This window comes from Sus scrofa, chromosome 6 (assembly GCF_054392235.1).
Source record: "Sus scrofa isolate SSC_HxYL_T2T_F1_AM1 chromosome 6, Sscrofa_HxYL_maternal_Yorkshire_Landrace_v2.0, whole genome shotgun sequence".
In the NCBI taxonomy this organism is placed as follows: domain Eukaryota; kingdom Metazoa; phylum Chordata; class Mammalia; order Artiodactyla; family Suidae; genus Sus; species Sus scrofa.
Window position 1 is genome coordinate 87384310 of NC_139388.1, and position 17411 is coordinate 87401720.

At 40.5% G+C, this 17411-nt stretch overlaps 1 protein-coding gene across 1 annotated transcript in view; it reads left to right on the plus strand.

The window, feature by feature from the left end:
• Positions 1-3760: 3760 nt before the first annotated feature.
• The window catches only part of MACO1 (macoilin 1), a gene marked incomplete at its 3' end in the record, with an annotated part of 61925 nt that continues 48274 nt past the window's right edge, over positions 3761-17411 (plus strand). The window contains 1 exon segment of the mRNA NM_001038646.1: positions 3761-3869. Coding sequence (NP_001033735.1) covers positions 3790-3869 — 80 coding nt within the window. The 5' untranslated portion in view covers positions 3761-3789.

A 17411-nucleotide genomic window follows, 5' to 3' on the forward strand; every position in this document is an offset into this window, starting at 1 on the left:
AACCTGGATTCAAATGCTAGCACTGCAAACTATTAGCTGTGTGACCTTGGGTAAGATGATCAATATCTCTGAGTCTGTTTCCTTATCTTCAAGTGGAGAAAATCAGTGCCAATTTCATAGTAGTTCACACAAAGTGTCAGGTATGTAGAAAATACTCTGTAATGGTTAGCAATTATTATTATTGTACAAGCTTGGCATGTTTAGCATAGAAAACGTCAAAAATGCAGAGATGCGTAAAGCTTGCAAAAACACTTATGATTTATTTCAACATCTCCAAAAATCAGCTCTACTTCTTTGTGTATATATCCTTTCTCATTTTTTTCTATCCATGTGAATTTATGTCTTGATTTTTCCCCTACAAAATGGGGATTGTATAGCACATGTTTGGTAACTTGATTTTTTCAAGAACAGTGTATCATAAGCAGTTTCCAAGCCAGGAAAAATCCTTCTACAACACTATTTCATGGTGGCCAAGAGCCCAGCCTCTGACACCAGACTGCCTGGGTTTGAATCCTGGCTCTGTCACTTACTGTGTGACCTTAGGCACATGACTTAACTTCTCTGAGCCAGTTTTCTCATCTGTCATATGGCCTCAGTAGTAATTTCTTCCCCATAGGGTTATTGTGAGGATTAGATCAAAATGCCTATGGTGCTGAGAGGTGTGCCTGCACATAGTAAGTGCTTTGGGTAATTATTCTCCACGCCATACTGACTTCCACAGTAAGGATGTGTGATCACATCCCCTTTGCAGGATATCTTGGTTATTTCTAAACTATTTCTGTTCTAAACACTACTATGAACATCCTTCGTTAACAGGGTTCTCTAGGGGGTACAGATATGTCTGGATTTTTCTATGACTCCCGTGGGACAAGAACAAAACACAAGATAGCTGCGCCAGCCATGCATGCCTAGTGAGCTTGAGGGGATTGAAGCTATTTGAGGGCAGGCTAGATAGTGATCTTCAGGAAGCTGGCACGTGTCCTCAGTGCCTCTCTCATCTTTTCCGTGGATTATTCATTTATACATTCCACCGTGTGCCATCGCATTGTCCTAGGCAACAGGGACACAGTGGGGAGTGGAAAAGATCACCCATATAGCCTCTAACATCACGGAGCTGCCTGTCTTAGTCTCTGGCCCAGGTAATTTGGAAGCCTGCAGTCATGGAGAGGAGGGTCGTTTAGGTCTGAACCCTCACAGAGTCTGGAGTCGTGACCTCACCATGTACCTTTGCCTTCAAGCCTCCAGGCATACTGATTTAGGTCCCGCCTGTATCTTCTTCCATGAACCAACCTGGCTTTGCAGCTGAAGTCTTTTTCTGTTGCTCCAAGCAGAGCATTCCGTTCAGATGCTTTCACAATGATGGGCAGGCTTGGTGAAACTTTGAGCTCACAGAGTTTGTTATCCTTGGCTGTCCAGTGACACTTAATCAACGTGTTGGAGTAGAGGTGAAGGATGTTAACAGGAATGACTTGCTTTTACCTACTGCCCGGCTAGCCCTGAGAGTTCATTGTCTGGTAAGCCTTCAAACAAACGTTAATGGAAAAAGAGGCTCTGAGACATTCGGTAACTTGCCCAAGCTATTAAGTGGCCAAGCTGGAATTTCAATACTGGTCTGAAAAAGCAGGTTCTCTGGCCATTTTTCTAAACTGCATCTCTACAGGGTGTGGATCCAATCTCCAAGAAGCTTTTCATCTAGGTGGATGGACAAGCTTCACCCAAGAAACCACAAATTGGGAACAGTACTGGTGGAGATGCTCCATGTGGGAGTGAAGGCAGGAAGGGGGGAAGATAAGGTTGTACTAAAGGGTTTGAGGACAGTGAGTAGATAAGACTTGTTTGCCTGAGGAGGCCCAGAAATGAGGGGTGAGTCCCCATGTGACCAGCTTTGGATGCCATAATAAAGAGAATGGCTTTTCTTTTTCAGGCATTGGGGGATCTTCAAAGATCTGTGGATGATGCGTTTGGTATAAATTACAAGTTCCTTCTTAGGGTGGGTTTTTATTTAGGGGATGATCATAGGACAGGGAGAGGTTCACACATCCCAGGACAAAACAAGATGACATCTGCTTCCTGCAAGTTTCTTAAATGTGCTGTAAGACCTTCCAAAGTTCCCACTGTTGGTGAGTGTTTAAGCTGGTACAGCCCCTTGATAGGATATTTTGCAACCATCAGAAATATTTAGGAAGGGTGCATCATAAAACGGGAAAGTGCTCTTGTTAGCTAAAGAACAGGATTCAAAATCAAATAATGTGATTACTATTCTGCTTCATAATAATAACAACAGTAACTAATAATATATCATCCACGGGGGAAAACTGGAGAGAAAGGAAAAAATACAGAATTCTAACAGTACTTGTGTTAAGGTGATGAGATTCATGGGTGTTTTTTTTCCCCTTCATCTACTTTCTACATTTCCCCAGTTTTCTTTAATGACATGCATTCCTTTTTGAAATATATTCATCTTTTTCTTTCTCAATAAAAAAATCTTTGCTGCCATTTCTAATTGTTATTTTGCTATATCTATGCTGCAGGGGAGTAATGAGTAAATGAACAAATAGATGTAGAGCACCCAGCACAGTGCATGACCAAATCGAAGCTCTAGGAATTTTAGGTGAGAAAGGTCGCTGGTCGGGCATCCCGGCGGCCCCATACCCCTGTCTGGGGACCAACATGCTCCCGACACGGACGCTCGCCTGCTCCAGCAGGCGCGGTGCCCGCTGAGCCTGCCGCCCAGCCATTCCTGCGGACGTGGAACTCCAGCCGAACCGCCCTACACACCCCCAGCAGCCTCGCGGGACGTCGCGCGCACCCACGGCCCCGCCCGCTGTGACGCGAGGTCCAGGAGGCGGGACCGCCGCGACCCCGCCCCGCGCCTCCTTCGATTGGCCGCCGCGCTGTCACCACGTCGCGGGAAGCTGGCAGGCTGTGTGTGTGTATGTGTGTGTGTGTGTGTGCGCGCGCGCGTCCGTGTGTGTGCGCGGTTTGCTTTGTCATTCGTACCCTGGTCGCTCGCAGACACGGCCGGCTTGGTTGAGTGCTCCAGGATCCTCAGAAAATGCTCCCGGTGATGTCCCCGGCGCCTCCCGCTTGGGGAGGATGTTGAGAACCCCTTACATAATGATGCGACTGACTGGAGCGCAGGTCAGCACAGAAACAGCACATGCCGCAAACCCAGGCCTCTGGATTTCAGAGTGCTAGTGATAGCCTACAGTGAAAATAGCACGGTATGCTCTAATGTGGATTATTATACAATGAAACACAATCCGATAATAAAATGTACCTTCGCAACAAAGCATAATATAGGATGTTATATTTATAGGGCCTATTTATAAGCCTCTATTTAAATCTTTTCTGATAGGCCCAGACTCGGGCCCAGACGCCGTAATGATTGGCGCATTCTTCTGTCCTTCGAAGAGGCGGGTTCTAGAGTCCGTTTTGCCTCAGCGGGCCCTGGGCGACAGCGGTGTAGAGTCGCCTTCGATTGGTCCGGAAGCCCGTCCGTCAGGGCTGAGGAGGCGGGGCAGGCGGCTGGCTGGTGCTGGGGCGGGCGGGCCCCGGAATTGTCATTTCTTTGTTTCCGAAGGCGGAGGAAGCTCAGAAACCCCCCCTCCCCGTCCCACCCCCTCCCCCCCGGGTGCTGGCTCCATGTCTGTGTGACCGGGCCCAGGGGTAGAGTCCAGGCCCGACGCGGGCGGGCAGGCGGAGGCGGCGGCGGCGGCGGCTGAGGTGAGAGACGGCGGCGGCGGCAGCAGCAGCAGCAGCGCGGGCACCCGGCCCCCCAGCGGGAGGATGAAGCGGCGGAACGCCGACTGCAGTAAGCTCCGCCGCCCCCTAAAGCGGAACCGGATCACCGAGGGCATCTACGGCAGGTGAGCGGCGGCGCCCCCGCCTCCTCCGGCGCGGGCCCCGCGGCCCCCGGCCGGCTCCGGAGGGGCCGGGCCCCGTTATGTAACCCGGACTAGGCCGCAAGCCCGCGCCTGGGGCTCCCCCGAGGAGCGCTGCCCAGGGGGCCGCGGCGGGCCCGCAGGGGTCGACCCCCGGGGCGCGGGGCGTGGCGAGGGTCGCCGGCCGGGCGGGAGGGCGCGGCGGGCGCGCGCTGAGGGAGCCGCCTCGCCGCCGTTGGGAGCGCCCAGGCTCCACCGAGGGGGAGGGGCGGCGACCCCCTCACCGCCCGCGCAGCGGGGCCCCGAGGGCCGCTGCCTGAGCCGACGGGCCTCCGCTGGTCTCCCAGCCCGGCTCTGGCCCAGGAGCCTGAGCTGGGAAGCGCGTGGACCATATACACTGGTGGGGGGAAGGCTGACAAAGTTGGGAGCAGACAGCGGCCCCGCGGTCCTGGGGCAGCCTGGGCAGGTGGCCTCATTGCCCCTCTTTCGCCTTTTATTCCTCTTCTGGGATCTCAAACTTGGCCCCGAGGGCCGAAGCCGATAACCCCAAATCATGCCTTGTGGCCCCGCTCCAGATTTAGGAGTGATGATCATTTTCTCAGCAACATTATTTTGACAATCCCAAGCAGGTAGTTTTCGTCGAACCTTCTAAAGGAATTTTCTCCAAACTCGCATGTTTTGATTTGTTTGTTTTAATCCTCCTAAAACAAAGCAGTGTCTATCTTTTGGAGTAGAAATTGAATTCAGTACTCCGAGGGGTAGAAGGACAACAGGTTCATGGAGCAACTTAATGACAATCCCAGCTTCCCTAAGCAGCGTTTGTGTTTGACTCTTATTTGCTGGTTCTCACAATGGTGATTCTAAATGATACTTGCCTTGATAAAGAAATGATTTCAGTAGAGAAGTAATTAGTTTACAAAGGAGAGCTCTCAGGATGTGGATATAGGCTTAATTGAGTCCTGGTGGTGGTTTACAATTTAGCTCTTCTAGCTCTGGGACTTAGAGAAATATGTGAGTAGTTAGCTGATGACACCCAAGTTGCCTTAGCATAACTGTACACCTTGCACAGGCTACTGTTTACACATATAGAATGATTGCTTTTTGCAAGCAGCTGACTGATGTAAACATTTATTTCAAGTTTAAAAGCGTCAAGAAGTCAGCTAAAGTGAAAAGTTCTTGGATATATCCTTGCATGATGAGTGATAGATCATAGGAGTAGTTCATTCATTCAACAAATACATAGACTATGTGTCAGGCTCTGTTCTGGCTAGTAAGGGTACAGAAGTGAGTAAAACAGGCCAAAATCCATGCTGAATCAGTCAAACCTGATCATTTAAACCAAAACTGTAATAAAAGTAAAAGCCACTTTTTCTACAGATTTAATGGAGGAAAAGGTCTCTTCAAGTTACACCTACTGTAATTCCTGAATAAAGGAAGGGGTTTTCCCCGGCTATTGAAAAGGATTGGAAGACTTTAATATAAATAGTGACACAAGAATAGAAAAAGCATATTAAACAGAGTTAATAAACCAAGGACAACTCCAGCATTTGAATGGCTACTGTTTACAGTAACTTATGTGATATATATCTGTTTATACTGAGAAGATTGGGAATCTCATGTTGTTTACATGTTTTCTGTTGTATTTCAGCTTCTCTTGTATTTGAACAAATATGCCCAGTTTAGTACCTGCCTCATAGTAACCAATCAGTGTGAATGTAGGAAGAAGTAAATTATTGTCTACTGAAGATCTATTATTTTACTGATGAACTTTTGAAATTTGATTTTCTTATGCTGAAGATTAATAGTAAATACCTTATGCAAACTATTCACAGTTTCACAGTTTCATCTGTAAAATTTTAAGAAACCAGACATACTTCAGCTCTCAAATCTGTTCACTCTCCTCTATTTGGCTCTAAGTTAAATGTTAATAAAAGATCTACATATATTTCTACCTGTCTTTCCTCTTGTAGCATCATATATCAAATGGGTGTTTCAGTTCACTTATGTTTTGTAGTTTTTATTATGGAATGCTGGTCTGAAGAACAGATGATAGTTTTGTGTTTTTTTGCAATTTTGTTTTTAAAAAGAGATTTAGAAAATTTCCAGTTATTTTTAAAGCAGATAGAATGAGTGGGTTGGTTATGAATTAAGGATTTGTGAGTATCAAATTTGAGAATTTGTGAATATGATATTTCTGTTGATCATCAAATTTAAGTCTACACTAAACTATTTTTCACACCATCTATTGCCCATTTTGTTTTTCAACATCTGGCCAATTTTTGTCTCATTAAATAAAGAGCTTTGTTTTTTTTCAGAGGCTTTGTTGACAATTTTGATAACCACTATCTACTGTTTCATAGCGTAACCTGTCATGGACTTATTATTTTCATGTTCTCAGTCCGTACAACTTTCTGAGCTTGGGCATAGCAAGAAGGTAGCTGTGTTGAAGACAGCCCTGGACTGTGAGTGTCAGGGGACCTAGGTCTAGACTCAAAATCCCCGCTCTGCCATATGGAACAGGCAAGGGCATCCACAGCTTTGAGCTCCAGTTCTCTCATCTGTCAAATGAGTTTCGAGGACTAAAAGGAGATAATGTACAGTTTGTGAAAGTCTGTAAATTCTAGCATGCTTGATACAAATATTATTTACCATGTTGTTCACAGTGTACCATGTTTGGTTTATTCTTTAGGGACTCAGAAAAGGCCATAAGATTTGGTTCAACAATAAACAAAAGTTGGTTAGTCAAAACAAGTGTCAGTTGCTGTTTGGTCTTGCTGCGGTGGGGGGGAACCAAACCTATTGCTGAGACGTTTTTAATCATGGGCTCTAATCCAGCAGCTGTGACCGAGGTGATTGTCAAAATAATGGCTGTGATAGAATTCTGTTTCGGGGCAAGGTAGATGGAAAATAGATGTTAACATTATATTAATGTTATCTGCATTTATATATATGCCCATCATTTGAAAACTGAAATGTATAGAAATATGTTATTCCAGTCAAGTTAATCAAACGTAAGAGAAATGAAACAGGAGTGGTGATCATTTTCTTTAATATTATTATGAGCTAGAATTCAGTGTCATTTTCAAAGTATCAGAGCCAGCGTAGAGCCTGACACAGAATAGGAATTCACTGCTCAATAAATGTTGAGTGAGTGAATTAGTAAATAAATATCAGCTAATCCATTTTATTCATTTAAGAACGTACATTGTTCTGCTACTCATGGAGGATACAAGATATGACGTGGTTCCTTCTCTTCAAGGAATTTACAGTCGAGGAGGCCGTAATAATTCCCTCTTAAATGTGTATGGTGATTTTGAGGTTCCAAAGAACTTTGTTCTGTTCAGGTAAAAATAGTTGAGTTAAATTTTAGCGTGCTGTTTTAGTGGTTCACCTGATGCATTAACAGCTTAATTTTGCCCTGTGCTATTTTATGATAAAGTAGGTAGTCACCACTAGGTGAGGGAACATATATATATACACACACACACATATATACATATATACACACACACATATATATACATATACACACACACACACATATATACATATATATATATTTTTTGTCTTTTTAGGGCCACACCTGTGGCATATGGAGGTTCCCAGGCTGAGGCTCTAATCGGAGCTGTAGCTGCCAGCCTACACCACAGCCACGGCAACAGCAACGGAGGATCCTTGACCCACTGAGCAAGGCCAGCGATCGAACCTGCAACCTCATGGTTCCCAGTCAGATTCGTTTCTGCTGCCCCACGAAGGGAAGTCCAAGGGAATATGTATTTTTAAAATTTTTATTTATTTATTTTTGTCTGACCTATGCAGTGGCTTGATGTGGGATCTCAGTTCCCAGACCAGGGATTGAACGTGGGTTATATAACCACTAGGCCACCAGGGAACTCCCGGGAATATGTATTTTCTAATTCAGATGAAATAGGTGTACAAGTCCTTTGGAAGTTATGAAAAAACTTATTAATAAGAGAAAGGAAAATGAATAACAAACAAACAAACAAAAAAAAACACCTCTACTTAACTATGACATTTCAGATGCCTTCAGGTTTTAGGGCAATGATTCTTTCCCTGTGTCTGCCTTCATACACACATCAGACACTCCTAACAGTAATGTCTAGTTACTGCTTGCAGTGACTCTCCAGGTTAGGTAGGGTTGGAGTGCTATGTAGTTTTTAAAAGTCTTAAGGAGATTCCATGTGGTTCACCCACCGTTCATCTTGCCATGCTCTCCGCTCCCCTCTGACAACTACTGACTTTAAGGAGATAAGCTGTGGTGAGTAGAAGAACAGAGTCATAAACATTTATATTTAATGTTTCTGCAGTTAAAATTGTTGCTTTCCCAAGTAAGTATAGTAAGAATTTTAAGTGAGGCATGTGTTTTAAGCTTTAGGAAATTATTTTATATCTTTGTTGGTGGTTGAGGAAGCACCCCTCCACCTGTGGATTTATGAATACTTTCTGTCATGGTATGCTGGGTTCTGCCTGAAGCTTGTGCAGTGTAATACTGTACCTGGCTCTTAACATTTTTAGCTCAAAGCCAGGACCAAGGACTCAGGACTTCCCTGGTATGTATGATACCTTTCCCCATCTTTATTTCCGAGAAGAGTTTTCTGGCTTTTAACTTTTTAAATGGTCAAAGTTTGCGTACTTCTCAGCTTCCTAATTTCCTTTTTCAGATTCTTGTCTAAATAATCTGGTCTCCAGAGATTTCACTTCACTGTTTTGCCTGCCGCTTTAATGATATTTCCTAAGCCTCATTTTAGACTTCCTTGGGCTGTGCTTATTAAAGCCACTGGAGGATGGCATGACCCTTGGCTGCCTTGATTTTACGTGTGTTCTGCAACTGAAACCCCAGATACCAGTGTTGCAACCTCACAGCCTAAAAGCATTTTGGTAATCTTGGCAGGCCGTAACTTCAGCAACAGCTGGACCTGGCATAAAAGTGATAACATTCAGTATTGTTTTGTAGGGGTATTGGTTAGGAGGTAAGCACAGTGGAGGAATTAGAAGTTGGAATGTTTTCACTTACCTTTCTAATGAGATGTTTAGCTAAACCATCATATTTGTAGTTTCCACGAAATACATTTAAATAAATCCTCCATACTGGAATTCTGCTGGTAGTATACTACCTTTAAAACTACTTTCCTTCAACTTTCATTTATGATTCTTTTCATCTGAGCATTGTTGGCAGTTTACTTTCTTAGATGTTTGGAAAATCCCTTTTTAAAATTTATTTTTTATTTTTATTATTATTAAAGTATAGTTGACTTACAGTGTTTTGTCAAGTTGTACAACAAAATGACCCCAAATCTCTTTAAATTTCTACTGCAGATTGAGGCAGGGAAAGGAGGGAATGTGATCTATTTCAGATTATTTTCATAAAAGCCTCCTATTTATTCAGTGATACTCTCCTTTTTCTTCACATTGATTCCTCATGGCTTTTCTTGAACCTCAGTAGATTTGGAAATTGATTTTAAAGGTATACCTAATAACTTGTTTTCATTTTTGTGTTAGTTATATACCTATATATTGTGGACCCAACTTATGTTCTATAAGCACTTTTCTTTCCAGTCTTTTCTTCGGCCATTTCTCCCAGATCACTCCAATATTAACCCTTTGGAGTTTTATGTGTGTGTTATGTGTGTTTTGTTTTGTCATTTTCTGGGCTACCATCCAGGTGATGCTTAAGGGGCTATAACAAGATATAACATATATCTTGTGGAGTCTGGAGGATCAGATAGAAATTTTATAAACTTAGTTTAGACCTTAAAGTTAAATACTATAATTGGGTTACTTTTCTTGTTGAAATTTAGTGTGCTTTTCAAATATACTGATTACTTTATTCTTTAGGCTTCCCAGATTTGAATGTAATTATTTTACAGAATCATTTTCAAGAAATAGGTCCAGAAGAAAAATAAGTTGTCTGCTCAACAAGCTGCGTAGGTAGAATGGTACATAGCAACAGAAGAAACATATTCTTTGCTGGACCTCCCCCCCCCCCATCATGGGTTTCTTCAAATACTTGAGAAATGACTATTTTCTCAGGGTCTCTCACCTTTAGGCATATGTGTCCTAGGAATGGAAACTTTAAAAATTATAATCAGCTGTTAGAGTATATTCTTTGAGGCTTTATATCTTTAACATTTAATTTAACTGACATCAAATTGACCCCAGCTCATTAACCTTCTGAGGTGCCTATCAGCCCTAGACTTTGAAGCCCCTTCATGGCACTGGCCTTCATTCCTTTGTATTTTTCCCTCTGCTGCCCTTAAGATGATGTCCTCACATTGATTCATGGGGTTGTGACATCAGAAGTAATTTTTCTCTCACCCCATCTCCTCTGTTTCTGTTGTAGAAGTTTTGCATTTAGTGGATTGAAATGGTGCCCTTAGTCCACTTTAGGCATATCCACTGGGATCACTGATTCCTTGAAGCTGTTTGGGATCTGTTTCCTACCCAGCACAGAGGAGGTGTCTAGAAATAATCTTGCTCTGTTTCTAAATTATAGTATTACTTTTGTTTATGTTCAAAACACTTTCAAAAACCAAATAAGCTGCTCAGTATTAAAGTCAGTACTTTGCCTATCTTGTAGTGAGGACCTTTGAGCTCTAGAATGAGTGCCATGTTCATTGTCAAACAAAAACTCCTGTCTCAGATGCGAGAAACGCTAAGGCTGGAATCTTCTTTTTAGGATGTAATCAGTATTATTTTCTTGTCTTTCCTAGGCTTCACAAACTATACCTCATGGTTCATTGTGTTTCTGGCTTTTTAAAAAATGAGTTGTCCTTTTATTTTTAAATTACATGTTTCTCTTTTACAGTGACCTTCTATGAGTATGAATACTGTTGACAAGCGCCTTGAATTGTCCCATCTTTTGTGCCATAGCTATTTCTGTAAAGAATGTTTAACATCTTTTTCTACAGAGCTTCATAGTGTGCTTACAAATTAAGTTTACAGATTCATAATTTATGAATTAAGGTACTGTTTATTCTTTCATTAAGTACATAGGCTCATTTTTTAAAAAACTTGGTTCTCTTGGAGAATTAAAGAATTACATAACTTGAATATATATACAAACTCACACAATAGGATATAAAGAAGGGAAATAATACTTATTGAGCATCATCTAATGAGAGTGAGTTCAATGTGATGGATAAGCATATAGCCTTTAAAACTTTGGATTTAGGTTCAGTTAATGTCCCTGATACTAGTTATGTGATCTCAAACAGGTCATTTACCTGCTTTAACCTTCAATTTTCTCATCTATAAAGTGAGAATAGTAGATAATATTCTTCTTTATAGCATTTTTGTAAGGATAATTGAGATAAGTCAGGTAAATACTTAACATAGTGCCTGATACAGACTAATTGCTCAAAAATTTGTTTGCTGTCACTATTGTTATAATTTATCTTCATTCTGTTATCTAGTCCCAGTAAAGATACTAGCTTGTTTCACTAGTGAAGAAACTGAGATCACAGGAGGTTTTGCTACTTGATAGACACTTCTGTCTAACCCCAAAGTCAGTCCTCTTTCTGTTTTACTTTTTGTGCTACTTCATTATTTCTTTCTTTTTTTTTTTTTTTTGGTCTTTTTGTCTTTTAGGGCTGCACCTGTGGCATATGGAGATTCCCAGGCTATGGGTCCAATTGGAGCCGTAGCCACAGGCTTACATCACAGCCACAGCAACACCAGATCCGAGCTGCATCTGTAGCCTACACCACAGCTTGCGGCAATGCCAGGTCCTTAACCCACTGAGCAAGGCCAGGGATCGAACCCGCATCCTCATGGATCCTAGTCGGGTTTGTTAACCGATGAGGCACAACGGGAACTCCCCTATTTCATCATTTCTGAATGGCGTTTATGAGTAATAAGTCTTGTGGTCCTCTCAGACTCTATACTACATGTAGGACAAGTGTCATTATCTTCATTTTTCAGGTGAAGCAACAGGTACCAGGAGTGTCTTGTGCAAGGCCATTAATCTTTTTTCCTCCTCAAAATGAGAATCTCTTTTCTATTAAATAAATAATCCAGTATAGATACGACAACAGTGCAAATTGTGATCCTGAACAAGGGTTGATCAATAGATCAGTCAGTCTGTCTGTTGCCATAAAGGACATTAGTGAGAAAATTACTGAAATTTGAATAAGGCCTATAGATCAGATAGTAATAACAATCAGTATTAATTTCCTGCTTTTGATTATTGTTGTATAAGAGAATATTCTTGTTTCCAAGAAATTAGGAAAGGGGCATTATCTCTGCAAATTATTTTCAAATGGTTCATGAAAAAAACAGAAACTTGATAAATGTTTTAATGTTTGTGGAATCTAAGTGGGAAAACACATGGGAATTATGTACATATTATATACATACATAAATATTATATATGTGTGTGTATATATATAATATATATGTGTGTGTATATATATATTATATGTGTGTGTGTATAGATATAGATATAGATATATTTTTTTTTTGCTTTGTAGGGCTATACCCGAGGCATGTGAAAGTTCCCAGGGGTCAAAATCAGAGCTACAGCTGCAGGCTTATACCACAGCCGCAGCAGCACAGGATCCAAGCTGCCTCTATGACCACAGCTCATGGCAACCCTGGATCCCCACACCCACTGAGCAAGGCCAGGGATCAAACCTGCATCCTCATGAATACTAGTCAGATTTGTTTCCACTGCACCACAACAGGAACTCCAAGAGAATAATATTATTTATGCAACTTTTCTGTAAGTCTAAAATTACTTTAAAATGAAGAGTAAAGAAAATAAAAGTAGCACATACTTGTTATGAAAAATTAAAGCGGTATGACAGTGAGTAAGTATAATGTAAAAGCCTTAGTCCTGCTCCGGAATGAGCACTGTTATATAATTTATAAATATGGTTTCTTCTTTGCTCTGTACAAACATATGTATTTGTTAACAAAAATAGGATTCTGTTTTACACGAAATTTCTTGGTTTTTCTCCTTAATCTGATGTCTATTTCTTTACATAGATATTTACATTATTTTTTTAAATTAGCAACACAGCATTCCATGTAGAATTCACTCTGTTCTCTGAGGTCTCTTAACTCCCATTTTTGTGCTCTTTCAACAATGCTCTGCAGTCTTTGAGTTTCCAGTTCCTCAGGTTTCTTTCCTATAAAAGGGTAATCACTGCCCTACCTATGACACAGTTAGAAGGATAAAATGAGATAATTAATATGAAAGCATTTGGAAAAGTTACAAGTTAGATATAAATGTAAAGTGTGATTAGTAGGTGATTATTACTGTTGAAGATACGAAGTACTTGATTCATTTATAAAATGAATTTCTTTTTTTTCTTAGTCCAAAGTTATTTATTTATTTATTTTTGATTTTTAAATTTTTATTATTTTTTAATTTTACAATGGTTTTTATTTTTTCCATTATAGTTGGCTTACAGTGTTCTGTCAATTTTCTACTATACAGCAAGGCGACCCAGTTACACATACATGTATGCATTCTTTTTTTCTCACATCATGCGCCATCATAAGTGACTATGAAATGAATTTCTAATGTTTGTACAATGTTAACAGTTTTTTTTTTTTTAAAGCCTATGGGCTGTTTTCTTTCTCCTATGTCTTCTTCACCCCTCTTCATCTCAAACCCCCAGAAATTTTCCACACTGTTGGAAGTGTTTTTGAAGCAGAAATTCTAAAACTTCAAACTCTCCAGTTGCATTAGGTTATAGTACCTGTCCTTAATATCTTAGTAGTCATATAGTACTTTATAAAAATACTATAAAACACATTTCTTTTTTTGTTGCCTTTTTTGTGGGGGGGTGGAGTCCACCCTCAGCATATGGAAGTTCCCAGGCTAGGGGTCAAATTGGAGCTGCAGCTGCCAGCCTACACTGTAGCCACAGCAACACCAGATCCAAGCTGCATCTCTGACCTATACCATAGGCTCACTGGCAATACCGGATCCTTAACTGACTGAGTGAGGCCAGGGATCGAACCTTCGTCTTCATGGACACTGGTTGGCTTCATTATCACTGAGCCACAGCAGGAACTCCCAATAGCACAATTCTTAAAAGGTTTTTAAATGTGATTTTCATTCTAAGTTTTTTTTCTTTTTAATTTGGACATATTTCACACTTATATTTGTTACTCCAGTGGCTGTGTATGTGTATGAGAGAGAGAGTGACTCTAGAATGGTTTTCTTTGCAGTCCACAGGAGGACCAGAATAGAAAGGAAAAATACAGAACAGCTTAGGTCTTCTCAAGCTGCCCCATTTTCTGGATTTTACACAGAATGTGGTTGCAGAGTACAGCAGTGGTTGCAGTCTTGAGGCTCAAGCACAGCTATCTGTAGACCACTAGTCCTCAAACTTTTTTTGTCTCAAGACCTCTTTATACTCTGAAAAAGGATGGAGAATCCCAAATAGCTTTGCTTTATATGAATTATATCTAAAACCTTTACTGGATTAGAAATTAAAACAAAAATTTAAATAATTACTCCTTCATATAAAAAATAACTAATAAGTCTATGAGGAGAATAACGTGTTTTTACATTTTTGCAGGTTTCTTTAATGTCAGACTAATAGAAGTACTTTGAGGACGCCCATGGTAGTCAGAGCTAGTGGCACGTAGGCTAAATGGAGTGGTAGTCTGGCATCCAGAGCAAGGCTGATTAAATTCTTTTCCTCCTAACAGAAAAATATTGAGAACAGATTGGGGCAGGTGCATGGTAATCGTTCAGGCAGAAGCTGTATTTGTTACCTTTGTTGATGTTGCTTTGTTCAGATACCCTTCCCAGTCACCTGTGCATCTTCTCTCCCTTCATTGCAGGTGTGTGCTTTGATAAAAGCTCTACTGTTTGTCGTAAACACTCTTGTGCATTGCAGATCAGTCATTCAATAAATATTTGTTAATTTCTTCCGGTGTGCATTGCATTGCGAATAAAGCAGGGAACTAAATGGGCATCTCCTTTGTTCTTGTGGACTTTATGTTTAAACAGTAAATTGTACAAAATGTTAATTATAATATTATTAAATATTCTTATGGTATAGGGTAATATATGAGTATATAATGGGGTAACAGTTTTTACTGTGGGATCAGGGAGGTCTTTGAGGAAGTAATGTTTATCCTGCATGCTGAAGGATAAATAGTAGTGGAAGTGCTTGATTTAGTTTAAATTGTATTTAGGTAAGGATGTTGTCTGTGACTCAGAAAGAAATGCAGAAAAATTGAAGAACTAACCCCAAACAGTTTGAATGTTCCCAGTTGAGGGAAGGCTAACAGTTTGGACATAAGTGTGGATAATCTGAGTAGATTGTTGTCTTCTTTCTGAGATATCATGGAATTCAGTGGAAGTTCTATGCCTATGAGAAGATTATGTAATAGACCAGTACTTTTCCAGTTTTAATGTATGTACAAGTGATCTAGGGATCTGGTTAAAATGCAAGCTTAGATTAAATAGGCCTGGGACGGACCCTGAAATAATGCTTTTCTAAAAAGCTTATGCATGATGCTGGTTCTACTGGCCCATGGACCACACTTTGAGCAGCAAGACTATAATTACATATCATAAGACCTAAGGGAGTTCCCTAGTGGCCTAGGGGTTAAGGATTTGGCATTGTCATTGCTGTGGCTCGATCTCAGACTTGGGAACTTCTGCGTACCTTGGGTGTGGCAAAAAAAAAAAAAAAAAAAAAAAAAAAAAACGAGAGAGAGATTTTAGCAGGAGACCAGCCAGACAAGAGGCTAGGTGAATATTCTAGAGGTGATGTCCAGTAGGCAGAAGTATTTGATAACATTTGTAAACAAAGCAGTTCAGTTCAAGAAGTACCCTGCTACATACTGAAAGATAAGAGGGATTCACAGTTGCTCTTACAGAGAGGACAAGAAAGCTTGGAATTGAGATAAATGGCTGGCTACTAGCATAGCCAGTGAAATATTCCACAGACTTCTTTCTGTGGTGAGGACCGAGTGAATTAAGTGGCCATTAGTCTGCCTAGGGAAAAGGTCAGCTACTAAGGATTGATGGCCACCCTGTGGTAATTATGTGGGCTGTATAAAATAATCTAAGTGACAGGCAGCTAGAGATACTAGAGAGAAGGTGCACTTTACTTGGAAAAAGAAGAATGTTCAGTACTATTTCATTAATCATGGATGATTAATCCATAGATGGATGGTATTGCTAAGCAGCTTCAGTTAAAAAAAAATGATTGTAAATGGCAAGGGTAGGAATAGAATGGGGGAAAAAAGAATCTTGTAGTTATTATCCACTATGAAAGAATCACCACCATTAAGCCTAATATTTGCATGTCTTGTCTTTATTTCACGGGCACCCAAAATAGAAGCTAATCAGATCATCAAAAGACATTATTGGTCTGCCCTTGTTTCAATATATTATTATGGAAAATAGCTTTTGTTACAGTTATGCTTTAAGTTTTTGTTTAAGATATTTTAAGTTATTAGTATATTTATGAGGATCAGAGAATTAAAATAACATCAAGTTAGTTGTAAGTCATATTTTGAACTATATGTATAAAACATTTTTATTTAATCATTTTTATGGTTTAAAATAAATATTTTGAAATATTATAATTATGGTTTAAAACTCTGCCTAAAATTTCCTCCTCCTTTAAAAAGACATCTATTGATTTGGCAAAATCTTATGACCTTCAGAACATGGAAGGAAAGGAATTAGTTTTTCTACACTGATGAGCAGTCATTTTAGGTACTTGTTTTTCAACTTTTGTACATGTACCTATGGAAGGATAATAGGCATAATTTACTGAAACAGAAGGCTCAATACTGAATCAGACAACTGTCTTAAATTTTCTAAAATGATTAGATTGAAATGAATCTATAAAATTTAAGACTAGTCCTAGGGTAAAATCAACTTTGTTAACTAAAATTGCCTCTTTTTTTTGCTTTTTAGGGCCGCCCCTGTGGCATATGGAAATTCTCAGGAATTGGAGCTGCAGCCTCCAGCCTACACCACAGCCACAGCAATGTGGGATCCAAGCCACATCTGCGACTTATACCACAGCTCATGGCACCGCCAGATTCTTAACCCACTGATCAAGGCCAGAGATTGAACCTGTATCCTCATGGATCCTAGTCAGGTTCATAACCTGCTGAGCCACAATGGGAACTCCAGTTGCCTCTTGATTTTAGAGGCAGGCCCATCTAAAAGAGCATCCTGAGGAAAGCTGAGGGTTAGCACATGTTGGTGAAAGATCAAGTTTCCTTAGATATCTGTACTTCTCTACTGTGACTCTGTAAGAACTGCATGTCAGGGAACATCAGATGTATGAAAGCAGTTCTTTGAAAAGAAATGAAATATATAAAAAGAAACGCCCTTGAAGTTATAGGATTGAAAATGAGTAGTCACTGTAGCAGAGATGATCTTTTTTGTATTTCCCTGGGTTTAAATGATAGAGTTATTAAAAAAGTATTCTACAGGCTGCCATTCTTAGGATAGTGCTCTCTAAACCGTGAAATGGAATGTTGTCAGCTAGACTAGATTCCTGCCATACTTGGGAG